The following is a 12,903-nucleotide window of genomic DNA, read 5'->3' as shown; positions in this document are numbered from 1 at the left end:
CCTTGGACCTCTACTCATTTTTGATGCCACCAAGTACAATTCAGTGAGTGTTGCCTTGACTTTTAAGTTTAGCTGCCTAACATGCAGCATTTTAAAACCATGCTCATGTATTTATCAGTGATGCTGAGTATCTAAAATTTAGCCATTTACATAATAAGGGGGCCTACCTTTATGTAGTTAAACTGAAGGAAAAAGAAAACCAAACAAAACCATAACAAAATTCTCAGTGACTAGTGTCGGCAAGTTACAAATAGAACCATGGTACTACGCCTTTCCCTTTAATTACACACTTGTCTCTGATTTTCAAGCTCCTGCACGAAGTATAAACTGTAAAAATATTTGTGAAATGAGAAAATGAAATATTACAGATTTGAAAAATTGTATTGATCTGTATGTATACTTCTTGACGCAGCCATCAGATCAAACAGCTTCCCTGACAAATGCTTGTTATTCACTTTACACTCCAAACAATCAATATATAAACCAGCAGTGGTCCTTCCCAAAACCACCTTTTGCATACTTATCTCCCTTACAAGTAGCGAATCATCACAGATCTTTCCTAATATTGTTTGTTTATTCAGTCATATTATAATAACACCTAACGATACCAAATGAAGTTGGTGCTTCGTAGAGCAAATGTTCCTGTCCCAAAGATCTTAAAGTCTTAGGAGCTTATAATCAAAACATCAAACTCTTAATATGGTTACTGGGCAAAAGAAACTATAAAGAGCTGATAGAAAAAAAAAACCCTGTAGCAGACTGCATACTAAACACAACTTAGTCAGTCTGAAATGCTTACACAAAGGCATTACACCATGAAGTGAGCTTGTCGCTCCTTTGTCTGCAAAGGTTCCACAGAAGTGCTCATAGAGCAGGAGTTCCACATCTGATTTGCTTATCTGCTACCATCACAGGGAGAAAACTATTTCTTATCACAGCGATACCAACAACTTTGTGTTAGGCCACACACAGATACTGATGTTTGGCTGTTTAGACAAGCATTTTTCCTCAATCAGCTGTTCTTCATCCTTCCAGGAAAAACAGGCAGCTGGACCTTTCACTTTTTTCCAAATATTATTTTGGAGTAGTTTGCATAACACTATTACCATTAACGTACTAGCTTAAAAGCACCTGCTGTAGAGTAGCATTTCAATTTCCAGACACGATGAAATTGAAAAAAGAATACAAAACAGAGAGAGTTCCAATGAGATACCAGTAAGGATAAGAAAGTGATTGCTCCATAGATGATTACTAAAACCACAAAATACCTAGGGAATGATTTAAGGAGTCTGTAGAGAAAGAATAATTGGCTTGCATCTGCAGAATAAACATCACCATACTTAATACATCTCTGTATCTGAACCCTTCTTCCCTGCCTGTAAGCCTTTAAGGACATGGAGTTACCAGTAACAAATAGCTAAAGCTCCAGAAATGCTTTTGGATACTTCACAATAACCTGTCCTAAGAAAAAGTTACCACACCTAACTTAAATGTATTTTAAATGCATCATCTGGCTGTACAGCCACATTGTATCATGGTAACCCCAATCCTCTTTATTTACATGGCCCCTGCTGTTTGTCATATCGCAAGTCACTGCATCTAGAATTAAAAAAAACAAAAAGCAAACAAAAAACCCCCAAAAAACCCCAAAACAAAACAAAGACTTCAGGACAAATATTTCTACCTGTTTGCTAAAATGACTCCTCATGTTTTGTGTATGGACAAATTGCAAAACTATGAAGAAATCAGGAGAAAAATTATAAAGGATTACACATGAAGCACTTAACGATAGATTAAAAGAATAATTTGAACAGAAAATCACAAATACAGCTCCAGAGTGAAAGTCACTGACTGGCATGATATACAAGACTAGGCAGTAAAAGAGTGAAGCAGTGAATGAAATCAACAGATGAAACTGTGGAATTTCCTTTGCTTGAGGAGTTAAAAACCACAATGCATGACAAAGACTGTTAACACGGAGCCTGCAGCAGCAGATGGACTAAGTCTTTACAAGTTTCCCAAATATACAGGAGAAAGCATAACGCAAAATGCTGATGCAACTTTATTTGGACTTGTACTCGAAGTACAAGTTTACTTTTATTAATCTAGTAAATTGTGGCAGTTAATTAGAGATCAGTTCCCTTTAAGTATGATATAGAGTACTGGCAGAGTAATAGCAAACACAGCACATGTCACCGCAGTGCTGTAAATGGAATTTCTCTTGATTTGCGTTTCCAGTCTCCGCTCGGTATCACACAATTCTAAAATCACATCTCTCACGGCAGAAGCCTGGCCCTTACCCTCCACCGAAGACCTTGGCATTGCTCTTTCTGTAGGTCTAGAATGGACCGCAAGTTTAACACTCTGCACCTCAGAAATCATTTGCGCTATACTTTCCTGCAAACTGTTAAACTGCTGTTGTAAACTCCCTAGACATGAACTGACTTGTTTAGTGTAGTTTAGCTGTTCGTTTAAAGGAATTAAAAGAGAATCTATTTTTATGGAGTCATTCCTGTCTTCTCTAGTTAACAAAGCGCCTTCTTTTATTTCCTGTGATGTCCTTGTTTGCAGCACATTTTTCAGGTCTGCTATGACGTCACTGAGATCCTTCTGCTGCAAGTAATGGCTGGAGGCCTGTTCTTTGATGGCTTCTTGCAGATTTATTGGGCCCTTCTGTGCTTCAAGCACTAAGACTTTCAATTCTTGCAGCCTTACTCGATTAACATAGGTGGAACCAAGAACACCTATAATGGCTCCCAGTACAGAACCAATAATAGACCAGTTCTTCGTTTTTTCAGCTCTTGTTCGCTCTTTCTCATGGCTTTCCCTTACAGCTGCAGAGAAGAGAGAGAATTTTTCTCTCTCGGATTCTTCTGCATTTAAATACGCAGCTCGGTACCTCTTCTCCTCCTGCAAGAAATATAGTGATTTGAAGGAGAAGGTATAATATGAAGCTATAAAGTCTATACTAGGAAAAAAACCCAAAACCCCAGTGCAGATGAAGGAATGGAAATTAAGAACATCCATTAGTTCTGTTCCAGAAATTTTCCTTTTAGTGTGGGATTTTCTTTATTAATCCTACTTACGTCAATGAGACATCATTTTAAGTCAAAACTGAGAAATGGAAAAGGTCATCAGGAATTAGAGCTGAAGAAGAATTACAGACCAAGAATCTGTCACATGCTGATGACAGAAAAGGGGTATGAGCGGGCAAGGTCTTTCCCTCCCCATAACGTACACCTTTTCAGCCCTGCTTACATCTCCAAACACTACCCTTACCACACTTCTCCCTTTCAGTTCTAAATCCTTTAAGCGGGAACTGAAAATAGGACTGGAAAGGATGTCTTGGATAGGTTCATCTCATGAACATACACGCTTCTTATTCCTCTGCATTCTCTTTCTTACCCTGCTCACAGAGAAATGTCTTCCCTTCCTCCCTGCATCTCCCAGAATTATTCTCATTCTTCCAAGCTTGTATTTCTTTTGTAAGATGGCACCACCACCCTACGGACAGCAGTGACTTGAGTTCTACCTTTCTTCATAGTCATGCAGAGCTCTGTTCTTCTTTAAGTCTCATCCACACAGACCTAATCCCTATTTTGACAACTACAGCTCTCTAGTTCTTTCCTGATGTTCTACCCACTGATCCAGGAGCCCTGTTTAAGCTCAGGCGTTGGTACCCACTCCTTGCTTGAGCTTTGCCATAGGTGTACCTGCTTCCAGGCCTGTTCCCTGCTGTTCCTGCAGTTTCATCTGGATTTCCTGGATTGACTTTGGCTGCTACCTTGTCTTTATCTCTGATTGACGGACTGTTAATAAACACATTCCTGTCCTCAGCCCTGCTTGGCTCATCCAGCTGAGGTGCTGTAGGACTACGTTCTGTCAGTGAGGATACGGCCCCAGCCTGTGCTACGGTCAACCTCATCTTCTTGCTTGCCTTCCCTCACGGAGCAGCCTCGCTCTTGCTGCTCTCTGACAAAAGCTTTACTGAATTGCCTGGCTGTTGGAGCCACATAGAAGGCAGCTGAGAGAGTTTTCATGGATTAACAACCAGAAAGGAGCTTCTCTCATCACATGGAAGGTTAATTCATTGAACTCCAGCTTTTTGTTGACTACTCATGTACAGGTCACCACTACAACTAATTTTCTAGGCTGACTGTCTTCAGCTTTCTTCTCCAAATTTACTACCCTATTTTAGCATTAACATATACAATTTGCGTAGCAGATCAAACCATCAATAATAATTAACTAAAACAAGTATCATAAGAAATTAACTCAGATCACCGTATGTCAGAACTGAACTGCATCTACAAAAACAGTCACTAGTGACAGAAGCAAAGCACACAAATTTTCATCATATTTGCCAGTGCTCAAGTACCAACAAATTACCTGCAGCAACCTGTGTTCCAGAGTAGCCAGTTCTAAATACTGGATGTCATCCCGAGAGACCCTGTCTAAGCGGTCCCGAATTTCCTTCAGTTTAATCTGTTGGGCTTCTACGTTTTCACGAGCCTGTCGTACTATCCCTCGAGCTATCATAAAGACATTTTCAGCCTGAGAAGAAAAAGTATTTCTTTTAGAGACTTATTACCAGACAGATCTAAATCATTAATTATATGAAATTTTTTTTTTGGGGAAAAAAAAAAAAACAACAAACCAACAAAACAAACCACACTCCATGTCAATCTAAGGGATAAGCTATATTTACTAACATGCATAGACAAGAACACATTCATAGTAACTGCACAGACAGACAAAGCGGAAAAAAACCTCATGATTCTCTTTGGAGGATCTTTTTTGCCTCACAGCCAGTGTTTATACTTCATATAGCTTAACCCATAATTTTTAAGTTTCCACATTGTCTCCACGTTTACCTCTGTCACTTTTCCCTGAGCCTCTCGAACTTCATTAATTCCAACAAACTCTTCGTATCTGTCCCACCAACTCTTGCACGTTGCAGACATTTTTTGAAGAGAGTTTTTTCCCATAACAGTCCCAGCTTCTGTCAGCCGATTAAGAAGACCCATGGCCATTTCTATCGCAGACTTGGCTTCAGGCCTCTTAGGTGCTGATGAGCAGTAAGTCCGCACTATGTGTAAACTCATTTTTGGACTCCACTTTATCAAAGAATGGTGATATTGCAGACCACAGGACACCGAGGACACGCTTGACTTATATTTCATTGGCCCCATGTCTTGAATTTAATCACTGAATAAAAGTGCTACAAGGATGAAAAAGAAAAATAAAAGTTATTGAAGTGCGGCTGATTAATACCTCTTAAAACTACACGTGTACCAAACCCAATAAAATTCAAGAATGGCTAAACCATCACTAGTTTTACACCATTACTTACCTAGAGAACTTTCCACAATTTTCAACAAAGGGCAGTTCTGCCACAGATTCCTGCTTTTCTGCTGCTAGTAAGTACTCCCACCATGCTTCTCGATTACTAATTCACTCACTGCATGAATACTGATCATGTGCAGATCCAGTACCAGCGGTAGTAGCTTCAGAGCAATTTAATGCTTCAGCACAGAAGTGATTGCCATATGAAATTTTGCCTTGTGCTTTCACATTTGAGTTCGGCGTACCATGTCACAGGTACTAACAATTCTGCAAAAGAACAGAAAAGGAAAAAAGACAGAGAGGGGAAAAAAATCTTAATAAGAAAAGAAGTGGGGCTTGATCATTCCCTTTATCTTACACTCCACAAATACACAAAGCGTTGAAGAACGCAAAGAAAAAAACATAAAGGCCATAGAGAAAACACAGAAGTGCTGAACTGAACACAAGTATTCTCATGAGACTGCCTACAGAAGTAAAACATAAGGAAGAGCCACAAGATCAGAAAAATATCAGGTAGTGAACACACTGCTAGGGCTGCATTTTAAAATGAGCTTAAAATTCTTGATTACACTGCAAAAGCAAACTGCTAGTTACGCTTTATCGTCTATTGATTTGTAAATAAGATCTTAATCTTCTACTGAGTGCATTCCTCTAAAAACTGTAAACAGGAAAACTTTCAAATAAGGTTTTATATGAAGTTGGAGTATGACTGTGTTAGGTTTTGACTAATATAATATAAAAACATGGATTATTGAGAAAGCTTGATAGTTGCTGCACAGTTTTTTTAAATTATTTTAAAACAGTTTTCCATGTTGATTTTAGGTGGCTAATGACATCACATACGTGCAAATACAGGCATCTCCACAGGAACGGATTCTTCCTAGTGGAAGACATTTTTGATCAGCTTTTAGCTGGCTACTGATTCTGAACGCCACAGGTTCATTCCCTGTTAAGTATTTCTAACAAACACTAATAACACCAAGCAGCATTGTGAAAATCTTACCAGTTGTTTTATATGCATAATAATATGGTAGATCAAAACCACAACAACATGGAAACAAAGTAAGTTCTCTCTCTCCTTCCAGCATCACTCATACATCTTACCGTTACAACACCTATTCTGTGTTGCAGGCCGTGTACTAAAACTTCAGTTCAACTTTGTCCGTTCTAGACTGCAAGACTTCCCTCTTTTAATTGCACTACTACTTGAAGAGTTTTACCAAATATTCAGGCTATTGAGACAGTATAGCAAGAAGAGAGAGAAAGTTGAGATATTTAGAAGAATTTCTATGTAGACAGTTGCAAAGAGACCACAAAGAAAGCAATCTCAGTCTGAGTTAATAGGACCTAAGGCAGTTATGAAAGCTTCATCTGAGATAACACGCCTTGCCCCTCTCTTGCTTCCCCTTGTAAGAAAATGAGTTTCCTCTGCCTGCAGTCATTGACATAAATACTCTTTCAAGAGGTTTACACCCCAGTTGCTACACACAGCAGACATTGGTGGCGAGTAAGACTAGCTTTTATGGCTCCTATCTTACTGCGCAGCAGCCTCTTTTGTCACTGCCAAAATGTAAAAACAGAATTTCCGACGCGCCACCACGCATTCGCAGCTCTGCTCCTCAGGCTCCAGGGGGGAGAAGGTCTGTTTTTTCCACACGACCGGCCCCTTCCCTGCCGGAGGGGGCCCTTTCACCGCACGCAGAGCTACGAGACTACGCTGCCGGCACCCTACGGACCAGCACGGCGAGACCGCTACCGCCTCTAGTAGCCACGCACAGATCCGGGCAGCAGCACTGCTCTCGCCTCAGCTACAGAAGGCGACCCGCGGGAGGGCGCGGCCCGCGGCGGGGAGACTCCCGCCGCCAGCCCTCGCCTAGGCCGCGCCAGCGCCAGGGGCGGCCCGGAACTCCGTGCGCGGCGGAGGCCGGGCCGAGCCGCTGTTTCCCCACCGGGCAGCCCTCCCCGAGGAGGCTGCCGGCCCCCGCCGCACCACCCAGCCCGGGCAGCACCTCCTACCTGCCCGGAGACCGGCCCGGCGCCTGAGGAGGAAGCGGCGGCGGAAGCGCGACGGCGGCCGCGCGGGGACAGGCGGAAGCGGCCGCCCGGCGGCGCGAGCCCGCGTGCGCGCGCGCGCTCGGGCGAGGGGCGGCGCGGCGGAGCGGAGCGGAGCGGAGCGGGCACCATGTCGGGCCGAGAGGGTAAGGCCGGGCCCGGGGCCCCCGGCGCCGCCCGCCCCTCCCTCCCTCCTCACTGTCTCCTCTGTCTTTGCAGGCGGCAAGAAGAAGCCGCTGAAGCAGCCGAAGAAGCAGTCGAAGGACCTGGACGAGGTAGGGCGGCGGGCGAGCCCCGGGGGCGGCTGCGGGGGGGCCCGCGGCACCGGGCCTGCCCACCGCGGCTCTGGCCTGAGCCACGGCTCGTGCTTGTGGCGGGGCTGCTTTCCGCGTTCAAATCGCCCCCCAGCTCGGCTTTCCATAGCAATACACGTTTGATGAAACGTCACATTTTACGAAGCGCCTTTCTGACGGTAAAACTCACGGCCCTAAGGGGCGAAGAGGTGATGCGCTGCCTGCCGCGGCCCCGGTTTCCCGGGTTTTTTTCTGCTGACATCCCGCCCGTGTTCACGGTAAATGCGGCAGTGCTGGCTAACGGGGGCGTCCGGTGCCACGGAGAGGGCTGGGATGTCCTCGCCAAAAGCAGCAGGCTGTGACGGGAAGTCCGACAAATTAACGTGGTCACAAGAGCCTAGGAGGGGATACAAAAAACCCTGGATTATCAAGTCGTTTAAATAAATTAGGTACTGGTGAGTCTCACGTTAAAGATGCTTAAACGTAAGGGCTCAGAGTGTGGGTGCGAGCTGTTACTTCTGAGGATCGTGGAGCATGAATGAGGCACCAGTGGCTGTAAAAAGACAAGTATGGTGTCTCTTTGAAGAAGGAAAAAAAGCCGGTCATGGCTTTCTAAACAAGCTTCATTGCTAGAGAAATGGTAGAACCAATTAAGTGCTTACAAGGATCCAAGTTACAATAATGTAAAAATTAATAGCCAGTATGGATTTTAGTACAACTGTGGGCAACAAAGGAAATTCTGTTCCGTAGCGGGGCAGTGCTCTGTGTATGAGGAGAAAACCAGTAGATACGAGGTCCTTGACGCTGGCTCATGTAACGTTCTCAAATGCAAGGCAGGAATGGCACCTCGAAAGGTGATGGAAGGTGAGCGTGCAGCTTGCTGGAATGCCGCACTCTAAAAGCAGTTACTAACAATTCAGTGTCTGAGGGCAAGGACATACTGAGTGGGGTTTTGCAAGATTTTTGTCTTCGGTCAGAGTCTAAGTAGTATTTTGATTAGTGCCTTGATTAGGCTGATTGACTAACTTACTGACAATACCGCTTATTCTCTTTGTAGAAAACAGAAAATTTGGGGGGCCCACAGACTGTCAGAGGACAAGACTAGTGGTCAAAGTAATCTTAACAAATTGGAGGAAGTTTGAAAAAATGGGTTAATTTAATTAAGCATGTATGCTAAGTCCCTTTTAATCAATTCTTAAAACACAAGGAGAATGACTGGCTAAACTCCAGGTCCACCTGAAAGGATTCGAGACTTAGATCATACACTGAACATGAACCTGCAAAATCAGGTGTTGCAACAGAAGAAAATCATACAAGATGTATAAACAAAATCTTGTGTGTCAAACGTGATGTAATAATATTTCTCTTCCTCTCAGCACTGCAGTACTGCAAGCACATAGGGGCAACACACTGCAAGAAAAAAACCCACAAAAGTGGATAAATGGGAGGGGTTGATTTACTAAGACAGACACATTAGTCTACAGGAAAAAAAAACAGTGGAAAACCTGGAGAAACAGAATATTCTGTCTGTGTGGGGTAGGTGGGGGAAGTAATAGGCTTATGTTGCAGCAAGGGAAGCTCTAACTTAAAGGAGAGGAAAGCTTTCCAGTTATAAAGGTAGTTGAGCCATGGGCTGGATTGGTGAAGGATCTATAGAATCTTAGTTGTCAAGGTCTTCAGTTTAGTTACCCCAAAATCCCGAGTGCCAAGGACAACGACTATGGTCCCCTTCAGCCCTGATGTCTGTGAAGAATATGTATCTAAGGGATAGAGTATGTCTGAGCTCTCTTGAATTCTGGAGGCTGTTCTAGCAGGGATGCTCAACAGCTGGCTTGCCTGTACAATTTGCCAGCGGTCTCATTAGATTTCTTGGAACTAATAAAAATGTATTAAACCCAGCAAAAATAGTGACATATGCGTGGAAGGATTTTTTTTTTTAATTAATGCTTTTTTTAATTAAAAGCAAGCTTTTTTTCTTAGATTGCATATAATCCAAGTTTTATTGTTAGACAGCACTTGTGTGCTACGCTCCCAGTATCACTGGTGGCGTATTAATGAATGGTTTTAGTGCAAACATTGATTATTCAGAGGGCAGAATGAGATTATGCCATGGGAAACGATACTTGTTTAATTTCAGAAAGATCAAATGTAGAAAGTTGAAGTTTAGTCATTGCGTTCTGGTACAGCAAAAAAGCCTTTGTCATAGTTCTGCAAGGCTTTGCATATTTAGTAGTATTCAGCCGCCTTGCGTCAGTTCAGTCAGGTTTTTATTGCTGTTGGAACATTACATTTGTTTCTCATTGCTTGTCAGTTTTTGAAATTTTTTTGGGAGGAGATGTTAACAAACCCTGTTGTTCTTTTCTTTAGACGGATCTGGCATTTAAACAAAAGCAGAAGGAAGAGCAAAAGAAACTTGAGGAGATGAAAGCAAAGGCTGCTGGAAAAGGGCCCCTCAGTAAGTGAGGTGCCATACTGATAGGAAAAATTGAGGGCTTGCTGGCTTCAAAAATGTCATGGTTTTGCTTGACAAACATAAAAAGGCATGTACCTCTAGGTTATTTAACATACACCAGTAAGTCGATGGAAAGTGGAGATGATAAATAACAAATAAAGGCTAATGTTTTTTTTTTCTTTCACCATGCAATTTCACCCCCAAGTTACTGATGCGGGTTCTGGTTTAGCAGGTATAACAGTGTGTCTGGCATGCTAACCTATTCCAGTGGGATGGTGCAGAGACATTTCTACTCTTATTTTAGCATACCATCCTTTTCTTTCCAGATGTATTACATGTAAGCTTTGCCACAGTCCTGAAAGTTTAACAAATCCAGTACTTGTTCTCTTAGAGGATGAATTTCTTCCAGAGCAGTAAATTCCTGGCAGAAAAAAAAAACAACAAAAGAACAACCTGTGACTGGAAGTTAGTCTGGATTCAAGGCTTTTGCCTAAGCGACTGTAAAGTACGCTGTGTCACAGAAGAAAGTTTGCAGGGTGCATCTTGATGGTGCGTCCAGCCTAGTCTTTGTCTCAGACGGTGGTGGTAGGAGGCTGTTAATGTGAGTCTGTGCACTCCTCCAGCGTTTGCAGTGATCAGATTAGGGATGTTAAAGGGTACACCCTGCCTATTCCCTCTAGGTGTTTTTGACCTGTGGTCTGTTAATGTGACTAATCCCTTCTCCCTTCTTTGAAGACCGTTAAACTTTACACTTCGCTTCGTATTCTTTAGCGTGCTTTAAATCTTGAAAGGTCCTAGAAGGACCTTTCCAGAAATCCCATAAAAGCTTAGTTTCATTAACAACCTTTGCTATGCAATCTTGTCAGATGCTGTTTGAAAATATGAAATCCCCTGGATTCACTTTATCCATAGACTTAATTATAACCTCATAGAGTACCAGCAGGTCAGTGAGGAAGGATTTACCATTTACAGAAACCCTGTTAACTTTCACAAGACTGTGTTTATCCATTTGCTTTGTTACAGACTGTTATCTTCTCAGAGATCAAGGTCAGACTCCCTGGTCTGCAGTTCCCCAGTTCTTTATAGAACCCTTTCTGTATCTGGGAGCTATGCTGGCAGTCTATGAGTCCTATGACATAGTGGCTGTAATGATGTTTCAAATCTTAGCCAGCAGTTCTGCAATTTCACATTAGAGCTTGTCAGTACTCTCGGAGGGAGTGCCATCCAGTCCTACTGACTTGGGATATTTCTTGTTTATTTATCTCAAACTGATCTAGCTCCTCTGATTTATTGACGTACAAAAAATGTGCTGGATGTGGGACTCAGAATGTCTTTGGTGTAACAGACCAATGCAAAACAATTCGCTGAGCCTCTCTTCTGTGTCCTTACCACCCTAAACTTGTTCTGTGTAGGGCGCTTCAGCTTACAGATTTCTTCGTTGTTCTTTCCTGCCGTTATTACTCTGCCTTTTTCTAGACTGAATTTCAGTCATCTGGTCCTTGTCCAATGCTTGCCAAAGCAGATAGTGATTATTATGTTATTGTGGGAGGGCTAGGCTATTCCCGAGAGCCTCAGCAAGGCAATGCTGTTACAATCCTCTTGCAGTGCAAAGTCTGCTGTTGACCATCAGTCCTTGCAGCCTATCTTGCTGTAGGCTTGCTATTTTTTTTTCCTTTTCACTGGTCATACATGACACATGCTGTAAAAACCAGCATTTACAAAAAATGCTGCACTTGTTGCCGTGTTAATGTGTTTTTTTTTCTTTCACCTTGCTTTAGTCTCCTCAATAATAGGGACTGCAGAGAACAGATAATTCCAGAGAACTGGAATTCTCATAATTCCAGTGCCTGCTTCTGTAAGGCTTTGATCCCAACTGGGGGCTCTGGTTGCTGTAGGGATACCGATGCTTTTATTCCCTTAGCCTTGAATTTGATTGGAGCAGACTATACTCCTGCTGTATAAGAAATAAACAATGGAGGGTATCCATGGAGGAACAAAGGAATTGTTGAAATATTTCGTTCTGTTGTAGATTTATGGGGCATATTTGGTTCCAGGAGAAACTTGGTTTCTAATGTTGTTATTTATTCAGAGTAAAGTTTGTGAGATCACAAACACAGAAGAGTAACACATGCAAAAACAATTCACCAGTGGGGATCCGAGTTGTACAAGCAGTCTAGTGGGGATTTGATTTTATGAGGAACTAAATTTGTAACTAAGCTCTGTAACAGTTGTCTAACCAGTTGTGTTGTTTCTTTTGGCAGCTAGTGGTGGAATAAAGAAGTCTGGCAAAAAGTAGTTTGATCAAACTGCAGGGTAAGAAGTGATCAAGTTACTTGATGGATCTGCAGACTTCAGAGAGCCACGAAAACTCGCTGTAATTTGGGAAACATTGTACATTTTGTTTAGTCAGAATAAATCTTTTTGTTAAGATGTAATATTTTCTCTCTTTACCTGTAGGTTTTCTTTTCAAAATGGCATTACTGTTTTGTACTAAAAATGAAACTTTTGCTGAAGGCCACTTGTGACCTTATGCAGCCTGAGTGCATCTGCTGGTTTGGTAGTCACTTGTGAGAATAAATTTTAACTTCTGCTCTCTTTTGACAATGGGAGTCAGGGCCCGAGTGTTAAAATCTGCAGAGTTTTAATCTGGAGGCTCAGGCTTTTAGCTGCAGCTGTCCAAGATGTGGCTATATCAGCATGTGTTCTCCTAAGAGCTAGGAATTTTCTCTAAACAAAAGGTTGGGTTATACTCCCATCACC

General features: G+C 42.5%; 1 protein-coding gene and 1 long non-coding RNA gene across 2 annotated transcripts; one reads left to right on the top strand and one right to left on the bottom strand.

The window, feature by feature from the left end:
* Nucleotides 1-2,061: 2,061 nt before the first annotated feature.
* CCDC51 (coiled-coil domain containing 51) lies at nucleotides 2,062-7,429 on the bottom strand. The gene is made up of 5 exons (XM_076346438.1): nucleotides 7,363-7,429; nucleotides 5,354-5,613; nucleotides 4,875-5,221; nucleotides 4,390-4,554; nucleotides 2,062-2,910 (listed from the first exon to the last, which is right to left on the bottom strand). The coding sequence occupies exons 3-5, from the start codon at nucleotides 5,190-5,192 to the stop codon at nucleotides 2,134-2,136; spliced, it is 1,260 nt and encodes a 419-aa protein (XP_076202553.1). The 5' UTR covers nucleotides 5,193-5,221; nucleotides 5,354-5,613; nucleotides 7,363-7,429; the 3' UTR covers nucleotides 2,062-2,133.
* A 47-nt stretch (nucleotides 7,430-7,476) lies between these two features.
* Nucleotides 7,477-12,578, top strand: LOC143164182 (uncharacterized). The gene is made up of 4 exons (XR_012996032.1): nucleotides 7,477-7,544; nucleotides 7,618-7,673; nucleotides 10,059-10,146; nucleotides 12,405-12,578. It is a non-coding gene; the product is annotated as an uncharacterized LOC143164182 (long non-coding RNA).
* The last annotated feature ends 325 nt before the right edge of the window (nucleotides 12,579-12,903 follow it).

Source organism: Aptenodytes patagonicus, chromosome 8, assembly GCF_965638725.1.
Source record: "Aptenodytes patagonicus chromosome 8, bAptPat1.pri.cur, whole genome shotgun sequence".
NCBI classification, from domain to species: Eukaryota; Metazoa; Chordata; class Aves; order Sphenisciformes; family Spheniscidae; genus Aptenodytes; species Aptenodytes patagonicus.
This window is presented reverse-complemented; position numbering and strand designations above follow the sequence as displayed.